Source organism: Cucurbita moschata, unplaced genomic scaffold, assembly GCF_002738365.1.
Source record: "Cucurbita moschata cultivar Rifu unplaced genomic scaffold, Cmos_1.0 Cmo_Scf00026, whole genome shotgun sequence".
NCBI classification, from domain to species: domain Eukaryota; kingdom Viridiplantae; phylum Streptophyta; class Magnoliopsida; order Cucurbitales; family Cucurbitaceae; genus Cucurbita; species Cucurbita moschata.
The window spans coordinates 1287312-1314986 of record NW_019268542.1 but is presented as its reverse complement, the minus strand read 5'-3'; the positions used below and the strand labels follow the sequence as shown (position 1 = coordinate 1314986).

Genomic DNA, 27675 nt, shown 5'->3' with positions numbered 1-27675 from the left:
TTATTTTATTTTTATTTATAATATTAAAAAAAATCAAATTAAAGACTCTTAAATTACTCTAACCTTAATTTTTTTTTCTATATTTTCGTGGAGGTAAATATGGAAAAAAACATCAAATCTATTTAAAATAGGAAAAGATTTAGTTTTTTAAATTTAAAATAGAAAAAGATTAATTTTTTTAGTTTTTTAAATTTAAAATAGAAAAAGATTAATTTTTTTAGTTTTTTAAATTTAAAATAGAAAAAATTAATTTTTTTTAGTTTTTTAAATTTAAAATAGAAAAAGATTAATTTTTTAATTTATAAATACAGACTTTCTAGAACAATAACCATTATTTTTTGAATTCAATCCGAGTGGATTTCCTCTTCAATCAAATTCACCAGTTTGTTTCTAGTGATGGCGAACGATCAAGACATTATTAGCAACAAAATTCTCGAACTCATACCTGATGTCATCGAGCTAATACTTAGCAAGCTCCCCTACTATTATTTGCCGAGCTGCAGGTTGGTTTGCAAAACATGGAACAATGTGATTTTAAGTTCTAAACATGATCCTTCAATCTCGGCTGCTTCCAACTTCTTGTTTGCCCATGTTTATTCCAACAACGGTGATCGTCCATCGTTTCGTAATCTTCATTGCTTGGAATTGGATCCCGACCATGTGGAAGGGGTGAGGAGTGTGGCTTCATTCAACTTGCGTCGTAAATATTTTCGACGTTCTTTTATCTCAACTATTAATTCGTGCAATGGGCTCTTAGCTTTTGTGGTCACCAAAAACACAAAGAGGTGGCTTAGCTCGAATACAGTGGTCATATTAAATCCCATGACGAATGAGTACTTTGAAGTTCCTAAGGACGAATTCAAAGGGAATTGGCTTACGTGCTCCTATGGATTTGGATTTTGTCCTAAAACGAAGCACTACAAAGTAATAAGAAACTCCACCGTCGATGATAGAAACTCCATCGTCCATAATTACAAATCAGAGATTTTTGCTTTCGGGACCCGGCAGGAATGGACCCGTATTGAGTCACCGTCCTGTTCTTTTCATGGATGTCATGGTGTTTACTTGAATGGAGGGCTGCATTGGGTTGGACAAAATGATCTTCGTCGTGATGTCATTTATCGTCTAAACATGGAAGATGAGAAGTACGAGCAGATTCCTTTTCCTAATGATGACGGTTATTTTCCTTATATTAGAGTATTTAATGGCGCCCTCCATCTGACTCTTTCCATGGAGGAGTACGAATACAGAATATGGAAGATGAAAGAAGATGGTTCGTGGATTAAATCATTTAGTGTTATCATACCAACAAAAAATGTTCTTTCTTTCTCAAAATCAACCGTGGAACAGATTAAAACAGGTAAAGATGGAAAGATCTTGTGTCTTTGGGCTGGAGCTCAATTAGTGTTGTATGATCCCAAAACCGAGAAGATGGAAAAGTTGATGGATGATACAATTGTGAGGAATTTTTCGGTTCACAACATTGACTGCTTCAATTTTAATGCTTTTTCAGATATTTTGACTGTAAATTTTGAGTCTAATTGAAATTCGAGATTGAAATTTTGTTTTAAATATGAGTTAATTTAGTCTTATGGTGGATAATCAGAGGAAAGCGTATTGGAATTATATAATAAATTAATTTATCAATGGTTTAATTTATTTTATTTTTATTAAAATTAGTTATAAATGATATATTTATTGAAAACTAAATTAATTTAATTAGTTTAATAATGTGATATAATAAAAATAAAATATCTAAAATTAAACTATAATAAAAATATTATAAATATGGTGACAAAAATAATATTATAAATATGACAACAAAAATAAATATAAATAAAAATAAATTATTTGATTTTTTTTAGGTATTTTAGATATTTTATTTTTATACCTCTTATTATAAAATATTTAATTAAAATATTTATGAATATCTCACTCTACTAGATTTTGTGTACTATAGGACAAATTGTGTCTATGATGTAATTTATAAGCAGGACGATCCTTCATGAGTTATTCGTAATTACAGCTGGGTCAAAGTTCGTTTTACTCATATAATTATATTTTCACGTCAAGTACTCGTTATTCTTTAATAAAAATTTTGTTTATAATCCCAATCATAAAACCAAGTCCTTTGGGCTAGTGAAGGCGTAGGACAACATTGTGCAAGTCCTCAGTCACTTAAGGGAACTTATCGTCTAGAATTTCATACATTAAAATTACGTTCTTAACTCCCTATTTAGTAGAGTTCTCAATGATAGACATATTACAAAATCATTCTCACCTATGCAAATCAAAGAACACGCCTTTACCGGCAGTAGTTCATAAATCACTTACGATTCAGATTGAGTCACATATGATCATCCTGTAAATATTAATATTCTCAATTAACGGACTTAAAAATGTAGATTAAATATTCCGTGGTCTAGTCTTATACAAACTCGTTGTATAAGATATCTCCATTCACATGTTTCCATGGGAACGATTTGAATAGGGATGTACATGGGTCCGGTTGTTAAAAAAAAATTAATTTTAATTTTTATTTATTTATCCACAATTAATAAATATTCGATACAATCTCAGATAAAAGATATTCAAAATTGACAAGCAAACACAAATCAATCTATAATCATTAAAAAAACAAATTCTTCCTCCATAATAATAAGTGAAATTGTAACATTTTAACATAGTCGAGAACGTAAAATTACTCTGTAGTCATATCGTTCTCTAATTTATCATAGCCTTAGTGTTCTTATACTTATCACAAACATATCATTACATGAACGTACCTTAGTCATATCATCACAAGAACGTATCCTAACGCTATCATTCTATCAATCCTAACGCTATCGTTCTATCAATCTATCACAAGCCTATCAATTTCTACCTGTAACCTAACCGTATTCTTCCATCAATATCTCTTATCCATATCACTCCGGTATGTAATCTAACCTTAACGTTTCATGAACGTATTTTACTCCTATCATTACATTTCGTTTTGTGCATCCTTCTCGTATCCTATCTCAAACCTATCCTTGAACACATCGTTCCATAATTATTATCATACAATTCACATATTATAACATAACATAAACATAATATAATCATACCGATTAACAAATAATTCACACATATCAGTATATATGACACGTGCAGAACCACGGGCACGTGTCAACATCGAATATAACCATGTTGATAGTAAGGCCACTTACCTGGTTAGCTCAAGTCGTTGCCACGAATATATCCTTAATGAAAGTTCAATTCCGTCCTTTGAAATCCAAGTCAACCTATGTGAGCCCATGACATCAGTTTCAAGTTTGAACTCTATAAAATTATTTCTCTAATTTAGATTCGCCAGAGTAAAATTCTGATTTTCTCTAATTTACATTGGCCATAGTAAAATTGTGATATTTCCTGTTAGACAAAATTTAATGAAGTTCCTTGCTCTATGATATTTACATTTAATTATTAAGTTGTGTTAACAAATATTTAATGTTTTATTATTAAGTTGTGTTAACATATCTTTCCTCAATCTCTCTCTTATTATTTTCCTTTTGTAAATAGATTTTCAATTGTGTAAAGAGATATTGGCCAATTTTAAGTCATTGATTGGCTACAATCTTCCAGTTTATAGATCTGCCCACTACAATTTTATTGAATCTAACCTTATTTCCTATAACTAAAATCTAATCACTTGGATATGGGATCTGGATATGGGATCTGATTATTACAAGACCCACTAAAAATTTATTGAATCTAACCTTATTTCCTATATAACTAAAATCTAATCAATTGGATATGGGATCTGATTATTACAAGAACTCGTAAAATATGTAAGAAGATTTAATCCTAAATTAATTTCTTATAACCATAACAAAGGAGAGGGAAATCTGAGATACTATTTTATCATAATAACTGACCCAAATCTCTACATCTCTGCTTATGTTGAAAGCCATTTTATTTCTTCTCAAATCTAATTGTCTCTACATAGTTGAAAGCCATTTTACTTTTTCTCAAATCTAATTGTTGTTTTTTTTTTTGTTTCTTTTTACAATTGGTGTAAGAATGGGTCGAGGAGAGATAATTGTGGGATGGGATGAGAGGTTAGTGGAGAGAGGTAGGAAAATGTTGCTTTTTGTTTATTTATTTATTATTGTTGTTATTTAACTATTTTTTTATAATTATTTTTATTTGTTTTTTTACGCTTTTATTTATTTATTTATTGTTAGGCTATTACATCAGACGGCTAGGACATGTATCAGGCGGAGAAGGAGGGACAAGTGTCAAGCATCCAATAACGGGAGAAAATTCAACGAAATATTTCACGTCGGGTAGGAATTGAAGGCCTGAAGTCAGTACTTAAGGGAACTACCTCTCTTCTATTCTAAAAGTGGTAGGAGTGAATTTCATTTTGCACCCCACGTCTCCAGCCATTCACCCAGTCTTACCCCTGAAATGGGAGGCCTATTGAATCGGCGAACTCGAGCCACTCTCACCCATGCAAATTTAAGGATAATTATGAATAAACAGGAGTTCATGGTTAGCTCAGAATTAAGATCAAGTTACCTAGGTCATCGAGTGAAAAAAAATTAGTCTCAACATTAAACGACATTATAAAGTGAGAGTGATTTTCTTTATGGTTCGATCTTATGCAATACTCATTGCATAGAACGCCCCCACTCACATGTCTCCGCATGTACAATTTAGTGATCACATTGTTTATGTCATATACAAAAGTGGGCCGTATCCATAGTGTCCCCAGGATAAGGTACTCAGCCTTATCCGTGTACTATACATCATTTTGACTATATATTTGAACTTGATCCACTCTTATGTCTCTACATATAGTTCAAGTAATCATATTATAGTTAGAGTGTTCTTAGTTTATTGGATTTAGATTAATAATAGTAAAATTCACTTTATTCAATAACAATCTTTACTAAATAAACATCACTAATAACTTTATTTAAAATACAATATGTTTTTGTTTACAAACTGAGTTTTAGGACATAAACCCAACAAGAGGGAGGTGACTGCCTCTCCGATCACGAGGAGTCTAGTTCTGGTCGAGCCTTCTTCATGAAATCTTAACAGAACCTAGAGAAGAACATTCTTGACTCTTAAATCGTCCAAAACCCTCAAGAAACGAGGAAAATCTAAAGGTAAAGTTCTTGAATCTAGATTCTCGGATTTCCTTCATATCTGTGAGACATAGTAAGAGTTTGAATCTAAAATTTGAGTATGTTAATCTAAGAAGGATTATGCTCAAAACCTGTGAAGGAAGTTGGGATCGACTTCGATCGAAAATGGGAATTCCGGTGTTCGTCAAAGAAGGTAGGTATTGATGTTTCTTGACATATCCGGACTAAGATAATTATCCTTGCGATTAGAAATAAATTACAAGAAAAATACCTAACTAAAGATGGATATACACCTCTACAAATCTGGTGAAGGAACCATGTTGATCCGAGTTAAGTAGAAAGAAATATGAAAATGGAAAAAGTAATCGTATCTTGGAAATCGGAGGAGAAAGGAGAACACAGACGACGACTGGGACACGTATCAAAAGGAGGAGGCTGCGCTTCGCCGGAGAAGGAGGAACATGTGTCAAGCATCCAATGCGGGAGAAAGTTCAATGAAATATTTCGCGTGCGGTAGCAATTAAAGGTCGGCGGCCGCTACAGGAGTCCGCAACCCGATGACCGTGTGCAACATGGACCACCGACCAGGCTTCTTGTTGCCACGCATCAGCATCAGAAAATTCAGGTTTGCTCACCTCTAGATTTGAACCCACACACTCATCAGCGGATGACCAATTCAAGAGCGCCACGTGGCAGAACGAGGATGCGCGTCCTCCTCCCTCATACACATCCATACGGGCGCGTGTAACACTTTCCTAGGCGCATGTGAGCACATGCATGCGCGTGAGTTGCTATTTTCAGCTTGTTCGACCTCTGTTTGCTTGATTTTCCTCCTAATTCCAACTCTCACCCTATTTTTATATGAAATAGGACCTAAATGAGAAAATCAGCATTTGTGGACACGCTATTGGTGTAGAAACGTTAAACGAAGAATAGGCGTCAATCAAGTAAGTCACCACACGAAACTTTAGGAAGAAATACTTGTAGGAGTCGCTTGATTATGCATACATGCTAGTTTAATTACCTTAGGTGGAAGCTTTCCGTGATTGAAAGTAGTTAATTTGATTGTTAAGAGTATGGATGTATTATGTGAAGTATTATGAGAATTATCTAAATGTTGTTATTATGTTTTAAGATTTCACTTTATATGTATATGTTTAATTCATGCTGAAAGGAGGATGGGAACTTGTGAACTCTGCGCTCCGAGAGTTGATGGATGTTATCGCCCGTTGAGCATGTATGTTTATTTTGTATATATTTTGTATGATGATGCTGGATGATAATTGTGTGCACACTCAGTTAATTTCCATGATCCACAAGTATGAGAAAGTCTAGAGAATTGTGGTTAGAGTGACAAGTCATTAAGGTATAGCCCTAACCTTTCCCCAGTAGTCTAACAGACCACCACGACATACGAACCATCTCTAGAGTACCCTTAGGCTGCATGTGTATGATTGGTGTCATAGCTTCGTGGGGGACCTGGGGGTTCCTGATCAAAATTCGACTGCTTTTAGCCGTTTTAGCATGGGAAACGTGTGCCCACATCGTATAGACCATTTAGCTGGATGGGTTAAGGGGGTAGCTCTCCCTGACCAGGGGGACTAACATGGACCGAGGGGGTTGCAGCTCACTTCCTAGGTAGCTACTGTAGGGCTCTAGTCATACACAGGTTGGCCTATGGGAACTCTTAGGGTATGAATGAAAAGACTAAGAACCAAAAAGCCCCCAGGGGCAAGCCCCAAGGAGCTAAGACCAGAATTAGACGTTCTAAAGCCAAAGGTAAGTCCGTGGGAATTTGTTAAGTTTAGGATGCGATAAGAGCCTACAAGTAGGTGGCTTATTGAGTATAATTTTTATACTCATTCCTTTCTATTTTTTTTTCAGGTACCAGTCAAGGTCAAGGTGGAGGAGCGTTTAAGAGCTGTGCGGTCACAAAGGGGGTCGTTCCGGAGCGTCAGACCCTTTTCAATTTTTTAAACTATTTTGTATTTCATTTTATATTTGTAATTTGTTTTGTAATATTTTATTTTAATTAGATGGTAATTTTATCTTTTTACTTTCTTTCCATCTTTTTCCTTTTTGTTTATTTTCGACTTCGTCTTTTAGTTCAGGGTTTGATTTTCAAACCCTCGAAAATCGGGTCGTGACATAATCTACTAAAAATTCTATCAAAGTTACAAGTCAGTAACAATTCTACTAAAGTTACTATATAAGTTAATAACTTGCTTAGTTCAAGTTTGGTGCTCACATATATATATATGTATAGATATATATATATATAAAACAAATATTTTTGCATCTGAACCGGTGTAAATTAACAACTAAGTCATTGACTTGTTATTTGAATAGATGCACTTTTTTTATGTAGATGTTAATTTTCTTTGGGTTGAATTCTTCAATGGTGTGTTTCATCTAACAGTGGAGCTAGTTGAGTGTGTTTCATCCTTTATACTCTAAAAGGATAAAGTATAGAGAGTGGAAGATGGAGTGTCTTTCGTACTATAAATGATTAATCAATTTTTCTTTTCTCTTCCTGAAAATCTATTTGTTGAGTTTAGATTATTTCAACAAAGACCTGTTCTTTAGGTTTAGAAGAGGGTTAATTTCTGTTAGCTATTTTCTTGTTATTAGTGGAGTTAGTTGAGTCATGTAGGGTATTTCCGTTTTTCTGCAATTTTATGTATTTTCTATAAAAAGGCATTCAAACCTAGAAATAACAACAGATCATTATGGTGCATTTTCCAAGTTACTGAAACTTACCATTATCATCTGGTATCAAAGCAAAGCAAAACAAATTAATCCAGGAGAGAAAATGAGCGACGACAAAACACTCACCAAGATTCCACAGTTTGATGGTCACTATGACCATTAGAGTGAACTGATGGAAAACCTATTGCGTGCCAAGGGTTTGTGGAGTCTAGTAGAAGAGGGTTACACCGAACCGGCAGAGGGAATTGAAGTGACTACAACGCAAAAAAGGAATCTTGAGGAGCTCAAGATGAAGGATCAACAAGTGAAGCACTACCGATTCCAAGCAATTGATCGGGTTGTGTTTGAACAGATCTTGAATCGCAAAACATCCAAGATCATTTGGGATTCGATGAAGAAAAAGTTTGGAGGCAACAAAAGGGTGAAGTGGTCTCTTCTTCAAACCTTAAGAAGAGATTTTGAGATTCTTGAAATGAAGAATGAAGAAAACATCGATGATTATTTTGGAAGAGTAATGGCTGTCTCCAACAAGATGAGAAGCAACAAAGAAGACATGTTAGATTCGAAAATTGTTGAGAAAATACTTCGAACTCTAACTGACAAATTCACATATGTGGTGGTGTCCATCGAAGAATCAAAAGACATAGGAAAGATGATGATTGACGAACTGCAAAGCTCTCTGTCTGTACATGAAGAGAAATTTAAGAAGATCAGTCATGAAGAATGTGATCAAGCTCTCAATGTCGAGGCAGTCTCACTATCAGAGGCAGAGGATCATACAGAGGTCGAGGCAGGGGCAGAGGACGCTCATTCAAGAAAGCAACAATCGAGTGTTACAACTGCTACCAACGTGGACATTTCCAATATGAATGTCCAAATGGGAACAATGGAGAACAAATTGAAACTCTAGCTTTCATGGCCATATTAGATCCGACTAGTTTTCAAGAAGCCGCAGGACATCAGAAATGGAAACAAGTGATGGATGCTGAGATATAGTCCATTGAACGGAACCACACATGGTCGCTGACTGCACTTCCTGTTGGAGACAAAGCTATTGGGGTTAAGTGGATTTACAAGATCAAATTAAATGAACTTGGAGAGGTAGGCAAGTTCAAAGCTCGGCTGATTGTAAAAGGGTATGCTCAAGAGTACAAAGTAGATTACATAGAGGTATTCGCACCAGTGGCTCAAATGGATACAATGAGGATGATCATTGCTGTAGCAGCACAAAAAGGATGAGGAATCTATCAGCTCGATGTCAAATCTGTTTTTCTACATGGTGAACTAAAGGAAGATGTATTTGTTGAACAACCATAAGGTTAATAAGTAGTAGGGAAGAAGGACATGGTTTATAAGCTGCATAAGGCTCTTTACGGACTAAAACAAGTGCCTAGAGCTTGGTTCAACCGCATTGAGGCTTATATCGTCAAGGAAGGTTTTGTAAGCATCTCTAGTGAAATTATTCATCAAACAAAAGGGAGGTAAAATTCTAATTGTGAGCATTTATGTTGATGATCTATTGTTCACTAGTAATCTAAGTTGATCGAGAGGATTGGGATGCAAAATTATAACTCCATTTGCAATCTGATAGTCCCTGGACAGCAGGTTGGCTGAGATGAAGCTGGTGTGAAGGTCGATTCAACGCTATATAAGCAAATGGTGGGAAATTTAATGTATTTCACAGTCACAGGACTTGACTGCAAAAAGAATCCTGAGGTACTTGAAGGAAACTCTGGAATTTGGGATATGGTATCAACGTGAAGGGAAGAGTGAACTTTTAGGCTACATGGATAGTAACTATGCGGGAGATGTGGATGACAGTAGGAGCACTTCAGGCTATGTTTTCTTAACGAGTGGAGGAGCTGTGGCATGGTCTTCAAGGAAGCAACCAATCATCACTTTGTCAACTACTGTAGCAGAGTATGTAGCAGCAGCTACATGTGCCTGTCAAGCCATTTGGATGAAAAGGATATTGAAAGAAATCGGGCATGAACAAGATGAAGAGATGGGTCTGTTTTGTGACAACACGTCCACTATCAAGTTGTCAAAAAATGTAGTCATGCACGGAAAGTCAAAGCACATAAGGGTTCGATACCATTTTCTCAGAGAATTGACAAAGGAAGGTGTAGTTAAATTAGTCTATTGCAGCACTGCGGAGTAGCTGGCCGACATAATGACAAAGCCTTTGAAGATGACATCATTTCAAAGGATCAAAGAAGCGTTTGGGATGAGTGTTGTGAACTAAACTCTTGATCGAGTTCAGTTCAAGGGAGGAAGTGTTGAGTCAATTTTAGATTATTTCAATAAAAATCTATTCTCTAAGTTTAGAACAGATCAATTTCTATTATTTATTTTCTTGTTATTAGTGGAGCTATTGAGTCGTGTCATGTATTTCCATTTTTCTCCAGTTTGATGTATTTCCTATAAAAAGGCATTGTAACCTTTGAATAAAAACAGATGATTCTCGTGCATTTGCCAAGTTTGTAGCTATGAATAAAAACAGATCATTTTGGTGTATTTGCAAGTCTCTGAAACTTACCGTTATCACCACTATAGAATAGATCCGAAGATTAGAAGATAATGCCATGTACTTGAATTAAAGCTGAATTAGTTGGTTTAATCACTCCATTGAGAAGATGGAGAAATTGATGATGATAGTTTGGATTCTCGTATTTTGAAAAAAAGGGGACGACCACGACAATAACCACAACAACAACCACAATAACAACAACAATAACAATGACAACCACCACAACAACAACACTTATTTATAATAAATTCATAATAATTTGATTCATTAATTTAATTTAACAAAAAAAAAAAATTATTTAATTTAATCCATTAATTTTGATAACCAATCCTATTATTTAATTTATAGCCTTTAATTTAATTTGATCCATTAATTTTGATAACCTATTCTATTATTTAATTTATAGCCTTTTATTATAAGATATTTTATTTTTAAACAAAATATTTGATTTTAGGTATAATAAATTTTTAATTTAGTGTGAAATATAATATAATATAATAATAAATGATGTGATATGAATATTCTAAAAAATGTCCACAATAAGGTTCAAACCTACGTGATAGAACTCAATAGATTTTAAATTTGTCTCTTTAGTCACTCAAACATATCAACGTTTGTTGGAAAAATTTATTATTTTTAATTTCATAAAGTTTGTAACCGTAAATTATCAAATTAACTTTGTTTTTGTGTAGATTTGAGGGGATCAGAATTAAATCATGGCCACAAACGTCTCTTGGTTTAACTAATGCTCCGAATAAATTTATACGCTTAATATATAATGTTTTGAGAAAATATATAGAAAAGCACGTTATTGTTTATATTGATAACATTGTAATTTATTTGAAGATTTTGCTTCATCACGTGAAACATATTAAGTTAATTTTGATTACGCATATAGAAGAGAAATTTAATTTTAATAAATATAGTTTTTGCATGAAAAAAGTTCACTTCCTCAGTTTATAGTTGGTAAAAATAGAGCAGAATAGGAGTATGATCAGATATTTGCCAACTGCAAAAAGTGCAAGTATGTTATCAAATATAAGCAAGGTAAGGGTAATATGGTAACTGATGTGTTATATCTAAAGGTACGATCTCTCTGCTTCTCTTAGTATAAAAATTCTTAGATTTGAACATATTAAATAATGATATAAAGATAACAAGACTTCATATTATTATTGGAGGATTATTTTGCATAAATATTAAAAAAAAAAAAACTCAAATCTAAAAAGAATTTTTATATAAAATAAATGCAAATGTTATTTTATATTAATATGATATTAAATTATTCGTTTAAATAAGATTATTACGTGGATTAAAAATATTTAAGTTTGTAATTAATGTTAGTGATCGGTCATGACTCATAATTTTTGTTTAGCTCATTTTGTAAGACTCCTCGATTTTGTGGTCAACAGAGGATAACAAGTTGTCTTAACCTGAATACCGTCATCATATTAGTACAAGTCTTCCGAGCAAGCAAATTTAAAGAAAATTGGCTCACTAGTCTGATATAATATTTAGTAATAAGAAACACTTTAATAGCCCAAAAGAAGTAAATAAATAAATAAACAAATAAAAATATTATAAACAAAAATTATTATTTCGTTTTAAAAAATAATAATAATAAATTAATAAATAAATAAAAACCATTCTTCTCCACCCCTAAAATAATAATAATAAGTAAATAAATAAATAAATAAAAACAAATCTTCTCCACTTCTCCCCTAACTATGGTCCATTTCCCATAATCTCTTTTCAACCCACCTCATAATTCTGTGAAATGAAAATAGAATGGTATATATGTTCTGTAACGCATGGACCATGGTAAAATTTAGAGTCCAGGTAAAAGTCAGAGAATTGAAATTGAAATTGAAATTGATGTCATGGTTCATATAGGTTGACTTAAATATAAAGGACAAAATCGAACTTTCTTAAGGATAAATCAGTGACACCAACCTAAGCTAATCAAGTTAGTGGCCTTACTATCGACATAGTTATATTTGATGTTGACACGTGCCTCGTGGTTCTGCATGTGTCATATATATTATTGATATATGTGAATTATCTGTGGATCGATATGCTTCTTATATGTTATAATATGTGAATTGTATGATAATAATTACCGTACGATGTATTCAATGATATGTTTGAGATAGGATACGAGAAGGATGCACAAAACCAAATGTAACGATAGGAGTAAGATATGTTCATGAAACGTTAAGGTTAGGTTACATACTATAGTGCTATGGATATGAGAGATTGACGAAAAAATATGGTTAGGTTATGGGTAGAAAGAGATGGGTATGTGATAGATTCATAGAACGATAGCGTTAGGATACGTTCCTGTGATGATATGACAAAGGTACATTCACGTAACGATATGACTGTGATAGGTATACGAATGTTAAGACTATGATAAGTTAGGGAACGATATGACCACAAAGTTTTATGATATGATATATTGTGATGTGATATGTTATGTTTAGATTGTTTTGTGTAACCATTGAGGTAATTGTCGTATGAATTGCATGTTATGAAATAATATATTAAAAGCATGGAGCGTTATGTTATGTTTCCTAAATTGTATGTATACATAATGCTGCCGCGACGGTTACTAGTTCTAACGGGTGTCTGGCCTAAGGAGCTCCCGGAGTATGCTCCCCCGATAAGAAAAGTAGCCCAGCTGTGTGCGAACTGACTGGGGAGTCTATACTCGCACGTATGGTCTGTGTGTAGAGTATATGGTACACAACCCAATTACCCGTTAGGACAGTACCATAGAAAATTAGATTGAAAGGATAGGTCTCATCATTGCATTAGCATGTTCTTGCATTTAACCACAATAGTGGGGTCACTTACTTATTATTTCTTTAAATACTCAAGGCATGTGCTACTACATTTTTGAAGTTATAACAAGACATTCCTGTACTACGATGACATCGCATTTTGTCTTGCAAAAATTATTAGATTTGAGCCTATTAAAAAATTATATAGAGATGACCAAGACTTTAGAACTATTTCTGCATTGTCTTGCAAAAAGATTTGTGGATGATTATTATGTGTTTAATGAATTTTTACTTGAGAAAAGTATGTTTTGTATTCTTAAAAACTCTACAAGAGATTTGCTTTTGAGAGAAGTGGTGGTGTCTTAATGGACAACTCAATATTAATAAAACTTATAATATGTTACATAAACACTTCTTTGGGTCGAAGATGAAGCATGATGTTCATAATTTTTGTAGTCAATGTTTTAAATACATAAGAGCTAAATCTAGATTACAACCAAATGGATTGTACGAATAGCATGCAACAAGATGTATGATGCAAAACATGTTGCTAAGTTATTTTTCTAGGGGAGCAATAAGATATATGATGCAAAACATGTTGCTAATTATTTTTCTAGGGGAGTAGTAAAATGACTGGACTCCATAAAATAATTGTTAGCGATGAAGATGTTAAATTTACAAGTCACTTTTGTAAATTATTGTAGGGGTAAATTGGTACAAAGTTGTTATTTTCAACTGTCATCCTTGGATTGATGGGCAAATTGGAGGGGTTAATATAACATTATATGCATAGGCCTATTATTTCTAAGAATATTAAGTCTTGGGACCAAATTTTGTCATTGATAGAGTTTGTGTAATGACGCGTTCCAAAAAAAAGAACGCCGAAAATCTCGCGATTTTGGGTGAGGGTTGCTAAGAGAACATACCATTTCCCCGAGTCCACAGGGGGAGTCATTGTTGTACTGTGAGAGAGAAGTAGTAAGATTCAGGTGGGGGATTGATAATGCCGCAAGACTTTGGACGTTTACGAGCCTTAGGTGGGAGAAAACCAACGTCGGGGTACTTCATGGACAAGGAGGATAGACGCACCATCAAGGACGAACGGACGACGATGATCTCACCGGCAACGGTAGTCGGGTTCCACGATTAGGGTTCGTAGGGACTCTCGGGTGAGGAAGACAGAGCAACAGGCACGGGTCGATTCTTCGGGTATCCCACGAGTTCGCCTCGGCCAGCGTACGGCCCATGCCTTGCAGGCCGCGCTCGGACACCGTCACTGGGCTGCGGTTCCATCTTGACCAAAGACCAGTGACAAAAGACACGTCCAGAAACCGTGCGCCGCCAGTGACCTTCGCAGCTCGTCGGCTCGGCCCTTTGACTTTGGCTTCGTCAGCGGCTCCGTTGCATTTCACGACTCAGCCTTTTGACTTCGGCTCAGCGGCATGGTTTGGCGGCTCAGCATCTCGGTATACAAATAATATACCGATTCCTAGGTTTCAAACCCTTCTGGAACCATTCCCGCCCTTGTTTCAACCATCTGAGGTCAATATAACTCCACTTCGATAAAAACAGGTTGTGATAATAACGTACCTTGATAGTTAGACATAAGGGGCTAGTTGTGAAAGGACTCTAAATGTATCATGTGATTTTACAGGGGTAGTTAGGCGCCGGAGTTAGCGTCGCGAGTGACTTCGGCCAAGGCCAAGGAGGTAAGTAACCTTACTGTTGGCGTTAGTTATCTATGTGTAATGGTGCGTGCACTGTGGCCTTCACACGTACCATGTGTGTTGTCAACGTATGCTATGCCATGTGTTTATGTTGCTGTGAAATGCCAATGTACACCATGTATGCTATCTTATGTATTTTCTTGTGGTGAAATGTCGATGTATGCCATGCTCATATATGTGATGCTGTTGCCATGAATTGGTTACCCTCTATGCATGAAATTAATTGACATGTCATGAATATGTTGAGAGTTTTACGTGTATGGATGTGTTGACTGATGTACTACAATACACTCACATGATGTTTCATTAAGTCATGCTATGCAATGCGATGAGGAAAATGAAACGATGTACGTGTAATGCCATGAGAGTAAGTGTTAGGGACCTCATGCATGTTGTGTCTTATGCATAGGGTTACCGCCATGTTATGTAATGATGGTACGGACGTATGTCATGCGTACCCGACCAAGCTAGACCCAGGGAGTTTGTATACGAACTTGACTGGTGAGCCCACATTAACGTGATGGAGTTAATATAACATATGCGGAAGCAATTTGGATCTTAGGCACTTTTAAAACATCAATTATAGTAAATAACTAGCATGTTCATAAGTATTAAAACTTAATGAGTTTAAATACTAACCTTTTGTAGTTCAAACTCCTTTTTCTCACGAACAGTTTTATTTGGCAAGCATGCAAATTTGGTTAAACCAAATTTTGACACCTCAAAATTTCACTAACATGGATTTTTCCATTAAATGAAGTCAACATTTTGACTTTCTTCATTTTAATTCAACAATTAATTTGAATAATGAATTTCAAATTAAAGTAACATTAAATGATTAATTAAACTATTTAATTAATATTTAATATTAATTCAAATGCCAATCTCAATCAATTCCCACATATAATTGATTAAGATATTTAAATCTTATTTAAATATCTGAGATCCACTTTTTTTTTTAATTCGTAAATAAAACAAAAATGCGGGTATTTAAATATTATTTAAATATCTCATATTCACTCTTTTTGTTTAATTCGTAAATAAAACAAAAATGCGGTTAAATATATCGTATATATGTAGTGCATATTCCCTAATTTGAATTTGAACACTTCGAACTCACTCTCACACTGTTCTATGGTTTAGTCCGATATGAGCTAGCAGAGGGACCTAATGGACCTATAGATCATGGGCTCCAACGATCAAGATTAACCGGTTAAACTCATTAACTTTTTGTTAACCAACATTCGTTAACTACTAGGACACTCCACTATAGCCTAGTAGTTGCACTCCCCTCACTATAGATATATTTCTATCCATTTGATATAACTATGATTAGTAAGTTAATCCTTCATAGGTTGTTCGTAACTAGAGCTGGGTCAATTTACCGTTTTACCCTTAAAGTTACTTCTTGTTCCTTATGTCTCACTAATTCTCTAATGAACAATTGGTTTGTGGTCCAACCAGTAAACCGAATCCCTCTCAGGCTAATGAGAGGGTGGGGCTCCTTGTTCAAGACCTGGAGTCAGTGCTTAAGGGAACTACCTCTCTTCTATCCTTAAAAGTGGATAGGAGTGAATTTCATCTTGCACCCCACGTCCCCACCCATTCACCCAGTCTTACCCTTAAAATGGGAGGCTATTGAGTCAGGAACTAGAGCCACTCTCACCCATGCAAATCTAAGGATAATTCCGAATAAACAGGAGTTCATGGTTAGCTCAGGATTAAAACCGAGTTACCTAGGTTATCGAATGAAAAGAAAATCAGTCTCAACAGTAAACGACATTATAAAGTGAGAGTGGTTTTCTTCATGGTCCGATCTTATGCAATACTCATTGCATAGGACGCCCCACTTACATGTCTCCACATGTACAATTTAGTGATCACATTGTTTATATCATATATAAAAGTGGGCTGCATCCATAGTGTCCCCAGAATAAGGTGCTCAGCCTTATCCTTATACTATAGATTATTTTGACTATATACTTGAACTTGATCCACTCTTATGTCTCTACATATAGTTCAAGTAATCATACTATAGCTAGAGTGTTCTTAGTTTATTGGATTTAGATTAATGATCGTAAAGTTCACTTTATTCAATAACAATCTTTACTGAATAAACAACAATAATAACTTTATTGAAAATAGAATATATTTTTTGTTTACAAACTATGAGTTTTAGGATATAAAACCCAACATAACATACGTGGGCTGTGCGTGAAGAAGTATCACGCATCCACCTTGCCCTGATAAAGCCAAGCTCGAAGGCCATGTAAAAAGGGAAAAGGAAGACAGCCCCTCATGTTTGCTTTTCTTTGCTTGTGATTGTGCATGTGCTGTGTGTGAACTGCTTGTGTCCTGTGAATGTGTATTGTATGCTTAACCCCAACAACGGGGCGACTTACTAGGTATTTTATATAATACTCAAGTCACGTGCTATCTATATTTTCAAGTAAGGGCAAGGCTCCCATGTACTGTTGACAGTGAACACTGCCAAGGCCATAGAAGTCTTAGAGAGGGCTTGTAGAGTCATAGCCGTCCTATTGAGACTCTTTCGAATAATAGCTATTTGCAATTGTTTCTCCTAGTTAGTTGTTGTCGATTTTCCAGTTAGATCGTCGCTATTGATTTTCCAGTAACGAACTACTTATAATAATGATTTTCAGTGTTTTTGAGTTTTGTTTCGCTAATAGAGATGATAACTTTCTGATATGTGAATTGGGTGGGGTTTGCTTGTGTTGCATTTGTTGCCTTTGTTGCCTTCTCTGAGTTGTATCATCTTGGTTTTGTTTAGATGCATATATTTTTACATCCATGCGAGTCTGTTTGTTGTTGCAACAACTTGCAACAAAATTTTGGTCTACATTTAGAAATTTGCACTCACAAAGCTTGTGCATCTCTTTGATCTCTGCATCTTGAGTTTGGCTTCACAATTGCAATATGAATCATTTGCCTAGTTTATGTTGGAATCGATATTGAATCATTTGCTTAATTTATGTTGGAATCGATATTGTGAATTTTGGTTTTGTTTCTTTGATTAATCTAGTTATTTATTTATTTATTTATTTATTTACTTATTGAGTTGGAATCATTTGGGCTAAGATATCTTATTCACAGTCTCCACATGAACTATTTGAATAAAAGTGTTTTGTTCTCCTCTTCAACAAATGTGGGATTCTCACAATCTATTCTTCTGGGGTCTAGTGTCTTTGTTGGCACTTGTTCTTTTCTCCAATCGATGTGGGACTCCCACCAAATCCTTATTGGCACACAGTCTCGTGTTTACCTCCTTCAGAAAATAGTCTCGTTGGCACATAGTCTAGTGTTGCCTCTGATATAATTTATATTGACTTAGGTCCATCGCAAGTAGATATTGTCCTCTTTGAGCTTTCTCTATCGGACTTCCCCTCATGCCTTTAAAATGTTTTTGCTAAGGAAAGGTTTTCACACCCTTATTACTTTATTTGATTAGCCTGTAAGGAAACGTTACAAAAATTAATATTTTATCTTTAAATATTTTTTTCCTTACACAAATCATTTTTTCATAATTTTCTCTACGTTACTCTCTGATTTTATATATATATATATATATATATATATATATATATATATATATATTCTTATTATTCAATTTTTTAATAATTATATTTAAATTAATTCAAAATAGAAAACAATATTAAAATATCAAATAAAAATTTCCTAAATTATTTTGAGCATAAATTCTATATTTGGATATGAAATTTTAATTAGGACACATATAGTTACTTGATTGGTAAGTATCTTATTTTTACATATTTTATACATAAATATTTTATTTTCAAATATTTTAAATCAAATATTTACATATCTTAAATTACAAATATTTAATAAATTTTTAAACTTTCAATTTATTATAAATATAATTTTAAATTATTTGATTACAAATTAAATTTTGAGTTAAAAATAAAATAAATTTTATACTGTCAAATCAAATAAAAAAGATTTATTTTATTTTTATTTATAATATTTAAAAAATCAAATTAAAGACTCCTAAATTATTTCCATCCTTCCTAAATTTTTTCTATATTTTCATATAGGTAAATATGGAAAACCTCAAATCTAGACTATTCAAAATATGAAAAGATAGATTTTTTTAAATTCAAAATAAAAAAAAGATTAATTTTTTAATTTATAAATACAGAACATTCAATTAAAGGTTAGTCCAGTTCTTAAATTCAATTCATCTGAAGCCATTAGCTTTCCTCTACGATTCAATCAAATTCACCAGCTTTTCCCAGTGATGGCTAATGATCAAGACATTATTAGCAACAAAACTCCCGAACTCATACCTGATGTCATCGACCTAATATTCAGCAAACTCCCTTACTATTATTTGCCGAGTTGCAGGTTGGTCTGCAAAACATGGAACGATGTGATCTTAAGTTCTAAACATGACCCTTCAATCTCGCCTGCTTCCAACTTTTTGCTTGCCCATGTTTATTCCAACCGCCGTGATCGTCTCTCATTTCGTAATCTACATTGCTTGGAATTGGATTCAGACCACGTGGAAGGGGTGAGGAGTATTGCTTCATTCAACTTGCGTCGTAAGTATTTCCGACGTTCTTTTATCTCAACTATTAATTCGTGCAATGGACTCTTAGCTTTTGTAGTCACCAAAAAAACAAAGAGCTGGCTTAACTCGAATATAGTCGTCATATTAAATCCCATGACGAATGAGTACTTTGAACTTCCCAAGGACGAATTCAAAGGGAATTGGCTTACGTGCTCCTATGGATTTGGATTTTGTCCTAAAACAAAGCACTACAAAGTAGTAAGAAACTCCACCGTGGAAGATAGAAACTCCACCGTGGAAGATAGAAACTCCACCGTCCATAATAACTACAAATCAGAGATTTTTGCTTTTGGGACCCGGCAGGAATGGACGCGTATTGAGTCACCGTCCTGTTCTTTTAATGGATGTCATGGTGTTTACTTGAATGGAGGGTTGCATTGGGTTGGACAAGATGATCTTCATCAAGACGTTATTTATCGTCTAAATATGGAAGATGAGAAGTACGAGCACATTCCTTTTCCTAATGATGACGGTTATTTTCCTTGTATTGGAGTATTTAATGGTGCTCTTCATCTAACTGTTTCTATGGAGGGGCACGAGTACACGATGTGGAAGATGAAAGAAGATGGTTCGTGGATTAAAGCATTTAGTTCCATCGTACCAGATGTGAGCAAAAATATTCTTTCTTTTTCAAAATCAACCGTGGAACAGATTAAAATATGTAAAGATGGAAAGATCTTGTGTGTTTGGGCGGGAGCTGAATTAGTATTGTATGATCCGCAGACCGAGAAGATGGAGAAGTTGATGGATGATACAATTGCGAGAGATTTTTCGGTTCACAACATCGACTGCTTTAATTTTAATGCTCTTTCCGATATTTTGACTCGAAAAATATGTAAATTTTGAGTATAATTTATATTAAAATTGAGATTGAAATTTTGTTTTAAATATGAGTTTTAATCCTAAGTTTAGAGCTAAGGTTTTTTTTTTTTTTTAATTATTTTTTTATTTTATTTTTTATTATTAGAGAAGAGGGTGTCCTAATAAATTAATTTATGAATAGTTTAATTTATTTTATTTTTATGAAAATTTGATTAGGAAATACACATATTTAAGTTTTTTTTTTTAATTTTTTAATTTTTTAAATTAAAATTAGATAAATAAACCCAAGCATATTATTAATAAATAAAAAAAATACATTAGTTTAATTATTTTAATAATTTAATATAATAAAAATTAAATAATTAACCATCATTAATTATTTACGATTAAACCATAATAAAAATATTATAAATATGATAACAAAAACCAAAGTAAAATATTTCACTATCTTATCTATTTTATTGTTAAATATCTTAAATAAAATATTCTTAAATATCTTATTTTTAATGGAGATATTTCAAAATTTTGAAATAGTTAAAATATCATTTAAAAATTGTGTTTAAAAAACATAAGTAAAATTTACATTAAAACTAAAATAAATTTTAACCAAATTAAAATGAAAAACAAGTCTAAGGATTTAGAGTTTTATAATTTATAAAATCAAATTTTAAATTTTTATTTATTTTTAATTGGATTAAAATTAAAGATTTATTATTTTAACTTTTATATATTTTATAATTTTTATTAAGTGTCAAGACCTGATTTCGAGGTTTCGAAAAACTGAACTGTGACTAAAAAGATGAAATAAAAAACAAACAAAAAAGAAAATAAAAGAAAAGTAAAGTAAACCGTAAAAAAATAAAAATACCATTTAATTAAAACAAAATAGAGAAAAATTTTATTTCAAATTAATAAAAAGGAATTACAAGTATAAAATGAAATACAAAAGACTTATAAGACCGACAAGAAACTGACGCTCTGGAACGACACCCCTCTGTGACAGTGCAGCTCTCGAATACCTCCCTACTTCGACCGATACCTGAAAAAAAGAAGGAAAAACGGGGTGAGTATAAAAATATACTCAGTAAGCAACCTACTTGTAGGCTCTTAATCGCATCCAAGTTTAGGAGAGAACCACCAACTATACTCTAGACCCTAGAGTCTCAATACTCTGAGTACACAGATCGGGGTGGAAGGACTTAACCTTTGAAGCAGTATTTCAGCGTTTGAGGATGAGGTGCTCCCTCATAACTACATGGATCCCTCATAACTACATGTACCCCTCATACAACCCAGCTAGAATTAGTCCCTGCATGGTCAACGTCCTTCCACAGGACGGACCCATCATGCAGGCGACCTTGACCCACTCGCGTGATCAACATCTAACCATAAGACGGATCCTCATGCAGAGTAGTCGATCTACCACTGAGTAACACTTCCCTAACAGGCGTCTCACCAAGCTCAACAGTACCACGCCGGAGTAGGAAGGAAAGAGTAACAGCTCCCTAATTGGCGTCTCGCCCAGCTCAACGGTACCACACCGAAGTAGAAAGGGAAGAGTAACATCTTCCTAACTGGCGTCTCGCCTAGCTCAACTATACCACACGGGAGTAGGAAGGGGAGGGTAACATCTCTCTAACTGGTGTCTCGCCTAGCTCAACAATACCACACTGGAGTAGGAAGGGAAGCGGGGTACAATCAATCGCTAAACCAGATACCGTCGGCTAAGAGGTCATCTCTCTACACCTCGGGGTCCTAATGTGGTCCTCTATATTTCAAGGGTAGTTAAAACTATTGAGTTAGGGGTCCTGGCTTCCAGATTCACTCAATCAAGTCTTCCAAGTCCATAACAGTCCAGGGTTAAAGGGTCTCTCCCTCTAAGCTTCACTCACGACACCATGGACTGTAACATCAGAAGGGTCCCCTAACTAAACCCAACTTAATCCCTACAAGAGTTCACCATAGGCATAGCACAACACTACAGCTTATCAATCATATCATAAGTTCACACAATCATTCAACAGGAGTTTATGTATGATTAATAATGCATTCAATTATACAAGCTCAACGGGGCGGTAACATCCACCGACACCCGGAACGCAAATACACAAATTATTCAACGGAAGTTCATGTATAATTAACAATGCATACAATCATACAATCTCAACGGGGCGGTAACATCCATCAATACCCGGAACGTAGATACACAAATGATTCAACAGGAGTTTATGTATGATTAACAATGCATACAATCGTACAAGCTCAGCAGGGCGGTAACATCCATCAACACCCGGAGCGCAGATACACAACGTAACTACCCTAAATTTTACCTATTTAATCTAAGGTCATTACTATACCTTGAAATGCGGAATATACATTAAATGGACCCTGTTCATAAATCCGACTTACACTGGCCTTTTATTACCTCGTGAAAGAGAAAATGATTACAAGGGAAATAAAGGAAGAGAACATTATTGAAATAAAGGAAAAGGAACAAAACCGAAATGAATGTCTTATACTACCCTATGGTTTATTATGCAAATACAATTCAACCTATACTAACCTATACTATTGTTGCAAACCGAATTCAACCTAGATTATGAAATAAATAAATTAAAAAAAAAACAACTACCCTATGCATGTGCCACAGTCCCGGGGTGTACGATGCCGCCGTCGTTGTCACATGGGTGCCTTGCCCTTATCTGAAAAAATAAAGTAGCACGAGGCTTGAGTATTTCTAGAATACTCAGTAAGTGACCCCCTATCGGGGTTATGCAACAATCACACGCAATGAAATGATGGGACCTATCGTTTCGTCTCATTTCCTTTTCCCTACAGTGTTGTCCTAATGGGTAATCGTGGACGTGTACCATATACTCTACACACAGCCCATACGTGCGAGTATGGGCTCACCAGCTAGTTCGCACACCACTGGGCCACTTTCCTTATCCGGTGGGCATACTTTGGGAGTCCCTTATGCCGGGATCCGTTAAAACTAGAAACTGTCACGGCAGCATTATGCAAAGCATAAGATCGTTGCCCTGCCATTGGATGTACGCGTCCGTACCCTCATGATGGGATAGGGGTATCCCCCCAGATGCATGAACACACAATATGCATGAGGTCCCCACTAGTCCTACATTTAACATTAATGAACATAACCCTTGTCACGTTTCATACTTACATGTCATAATCATTTTCATTTCTTTACGTATCATACATATTCCTCTCGGGGTTATGTTTCCATGCAGTTTACTGTATTTCATGTCATACAATTTATGCTGTTTACATTCAAATATTCCGTACAATCATGCCATAATCATTCAAGAACCACATATCGTCACATGCATATCATATCACATCAAACAAAGCAGCATACATAGCATACATTCACGTTCACATGAGTTTGTACTTAAGCACATTAAACTGGCATACAATTCAATGACACGTGCAAATCCACGGGCACGTGCCAACATAAAACAATTAACGTGTAACCTTCGACGGGTGAGCCACTTACTTGGTTAGCTTAAGTCGTTGTCACGTACATATCCTTAATGAAAGTTCGATTCCGTCCTTTGAAATCCAAGTCAACCTATGTGAGCCCATGATATCAGTTTCAAGTTTGAACTCTATAAAATTATTTCTCTAATTTACAGGGTTAAAATTATGATATTTACTGACAAAATTTAATGGAGTTTCATACCATCTCATATTTACTGTTTTATTTTTAAATTCTGTTCAACAAATCTTCCCTCCTCCCTTTTTGTAATTATTTTACTTCTGTAAATAGATTTTCAATTAGGTAAATAAGATATTCTTCCACTTCTATATTTATTTTAAATAGATATTGTTGGCCAATTTTAATCGATTGTTGGTAGTTATGGATTTGCCAACTAAAATTTTATTGATTCTAACGTTATTTCCTATAACTTACCATGCTAACAGAAAAAATCTAATTAATTGAATATGGGATTTGATTATTAGTAAGATGAAAGATTTGATCCTATATTGATTTCTTATAACCTTAACTATAAAGAAAAAGGAAATGATATTACAGTAATAACAAACTAAAATCTCTGCATCATATCGTTGTTGAAAGACCATCTTTTCTTTTTCCCAAATCTGACATTTTTTTTTTTTTTTATTTTTGGATGGACTGCCCATGGGACGAGAGGTTAGTGGAGAGAGGTGGGTAAATTTTATTTTTATTTTTATTTTTAAGTAAGCCTTTTTTTTATTTAATTATGAATTATTTTTATTTTTATTATTTTGACGTATATATTTTTTTATAATTATTTTTATTTATTATTTATTATTATTGTTATTATTGTTATTTTTTTTTTTTTGGGCTATTACATTACCTACCCCTAAAAAGAACTTTCGTCCTCGAAAGTCTCGAACTTGTGGATCAACTCGGGATATTTTTCCATTATTTCCTCCTCTTTCCCACGTAGCTTCCTTGATTTGGTGGTTACGCCACAATACTTTAGCGAAACCTATATTTCTATTACGTAAGGCTTTCACTTCTCGGGCTAGGATTTTAATCGGTTTCTCCTGATAACTTAAATTTTCCTCGATTTCGAGAGGTTTGTAGTCTATTACGTGCGTAGGGTCTACAATATATTTCCTTAACATGGACACATGAAATACATCGTGTACGCTTGAAAGTGAAGATGGTAAAGCTAGTTTGTAAGCTACCGAACATACTTTTTCTAAAATTTCGAACGGTCCAATAAATCGGGGGCTTAGTTTCCCCTTTCGTCCGAATCTTAGAATGCTTTTCATAGGAGCTACTTTTAGGAACACTGGGTCCCCCTCTTCGAACTCTAAATCCCTACGCCTAACATCGGCGTATCTCTTTTGCCTACTCTGTGCGGTACGCATTCTTACTCTAATTTTTTGTACCGCCTCGTTGGTGATGTGGACCAGCTCAGGTCCTACAAGTTCTCGTTCTCCTACTTTGTCCCAGCACAATGGGGATCTACATCGTTTTCCATACAACGCTTCAAAGGGTGCCATCCCGATGGTTGCTTGGAAGTTGTTGTTGTAAGATAATTCCATTAAGTGCAGTTTAATGTCCCAACTCCCTATGAAATCCATAATGCATGCTCGAAGCATGTCTTCCAGGATTTGGTCTAATCGTTCCGTTTGGCCATCCGTTTGTGGGTGGAAGGCGGTGCTAAAGTCGATGCGGGTACCCATCGCTTTTTGGAGTCCGCGCCAAAAAGGCCGACGTAAAACGCGGGTCCCGATCCGACACAATTAACAACGGTACTCCATGCAACCTCACAATTTCTTTAACATACGGTTGGGCCCAATTGTCTACTGTATATGTTGCCTTACCGGGTAGGAAGTGAGCCGACTTTGTCAGACGATCTACAACCACCCAGATTACCGTATAGCCCTTTAATGTTTTGGGTAGGTCTACTATGAAATCCATGACAATGTTTTCCCATTTCCATTCTGGTATACTTAGAAGTTGTAGTAGCTCAGCGGTTTTCTGCCTAGGGGCTTTTACTTGTTGGCACACCAAACACTTACTCACGTACTCCGCGATATCTTTTTCATACTTCACCACCAGAAGTGTTGTTTCAAGTCTTGATACATCTTTGTTCCACTTGGATGTATCGAGAAGGGTGAGTTGTGTGCCTCAGTTAGGATTTCATTCTTTATTTCGCTCATGGGTGGGACACATAAACGTCCTTGACATAATAATTCGTCATCTGTTGACTTAGAGAATCCGTCCACTAGGCCTACTTTCAATTGGTCTAGGATTTTGCTTAGGCTTGGATCCCCACGTTGTGAGTTTGTGATCCTTTGTCTGAGCGTGGGACGCATTGTCAGTCGGGCTATTTGAGCTGCCACTTCTTCGGTTACTATCGCTATGTCAGCTCGTTCGAAATCAGTTCACACACGTGGCTCTCTTGTGATGAAGGCGGACGAGTGTACTGTTTTTTGACTCAGTGCATCAATGACTAAGTTTGCTTTTCCAGGGTGGCACTGGATATCTATGTCGTAATCTTTTACCAGCTCGAACCATCTACATTGCCTCATGTTCAATTCTTTTTGTGTGAACAAGTATTTTAGGCTTTTATGGTCCGTATAGATTTGGGTCTTTTCGCCATACAAGTAGTGTCGCCAAATTTTTAACGTGAACACCACCGCTGCCAGCTCCAAATCATGTGTAGGATAGTTTTTCTCGTAATCCTTTAGTTGGCGTGACGCATACGCAACAACCTTGCCATGTTGCATCAGTACACAACCTAACCCCTTTTTGGATGCATCACTGTAAATCACGTCTCCCACAGAACTCTCTGGAACTGTGAACACAGGGCGGATACTAGTCTTTGTTTTAGCTCTTGAAAGCTGGCTTCACAAGTATCATCCCAAACGAAAGGTACACCTTTTTTAGTCAATTGGGTGAGAGGCGTGGCTATTCTAGCGAAGTCCTGGACAAACCTTCGATAGTAACCCGCTAATCCCAAAAAACTTCGTATCTCGGTGACCGTTGTTGGGCGTTTCCACTTCGTCACAACTTCTATCTTATTGGGGTCCATGAAAATTCCGTCTTTAGACACTACGTGCCCCAGAAACGAAACCTGTCGTAGCCAAAATTCGCACTTGGAGAATTTGGCATACAACTTGTTCTCCCTTGGGATAGCTAAGGCTTTGCGAAGGTGCTCTTGGTGTTCTAGGTCCGTTTTCGAGTATATCAAGATGTCGTCTATGAACACGATTACACACGAGTCTAAGCACTCTTTAAATACTCAGTTCATTAGTTCCATAAATACCGTTGGGGAATTGGTGAGACTAAAAGACATCACCACAAACTCGTAGTGGCCATATCTGGTTCGAAAGGCTGTTTCGGCATGTCTTCATTTTTAATCTTAATTTACTGATATTCTGATTGAAGATCTATTTTAGAAAACACTATTGCCCCTCGTAGTTGGTCAAATAAGTCCTCGATACAGGGTAACGGGTATTTGTTCTTTACCGTCCTCTTGTTTAATTCCCTATAATCAATGCATAATCGCATTGAGCCGTCTTTCTTTTTGACAAACAACACTGGCGCACCCCAAGGGGACACGCTAGGTCAAATGAAGCCTTTATCTAATAGGTCTTGCAATTGTAATTTAAGTTCTTTTAGTTCTGCTGGTGTCATGCGGTACGGGGCCTTAGAGATGGGTCCCATTCCTAGTTCCAGATCTATTCCAAAGTCTACCTCTCGCGATGGAGGGATTCCCGGGAGGTCCTCCGAGAAGACATCTATAAATTCGTTTACTATGGATACTGTATCTTTTTTCCTTTCCTTTTGTGTTTACTTCACAGGCTAGAAACGCACACCCCCCCCCCCCCT

At 35.2% G+C, this 27675-nt stretch overlaps 3 protein-coding genes across 3 annotated transcripts; all 3 read left to right on the top strand.

Moving 5' to 3' along the window:
* The first annotated feature begins 396 nt into the window (after positions 1 to 396).
* On the top strand, positions 397 to 1545 carry LOC111462004 (F-box protein At3g07870-like). The gene has a single exon (XM_023105655.1). The coding sequence runs from the start codon at positions 397 to 399 to the stop codon at positions 1543 to 1545; it is 1149 nt and encodes a 382-aa protein (XP_022961423.1).
* Positions 1546 to 6836: 5291 nt separating this feature from the next.
* On the top strand, positions 6837 to 8757 carry LOC111462003. The gene is made up of 3 exons (XM_023105654.1): positions 6837 to 6917; positions 7023 to 7091; positions 8011 to 8757. The coding sequence occupies exons 1-3, from the start codon at positions 6837 to 6839 to the stop codon at positions 8755 to 8757; spliced, it is 897 nt and encodes a 298-aa protein (XP_022961422.1).
* A 10406-nt stretch (positions 8758 to 19163) lies between these two features.
* LOC111462002 (F-box protein At3g07870-like) lies at positions 19164 to 20342 on the top strand. The gene has a single exon (XM_023105653.1). It carries the CDS (start codon positions 19164 to 19166, stop codon positions 20340 to 20342), a length of 1179 nt encoding a protein of 392 aa, XP_022961421.1.
* Positions 20343 to 27675: the final 7333 nt, after the last annotated feature.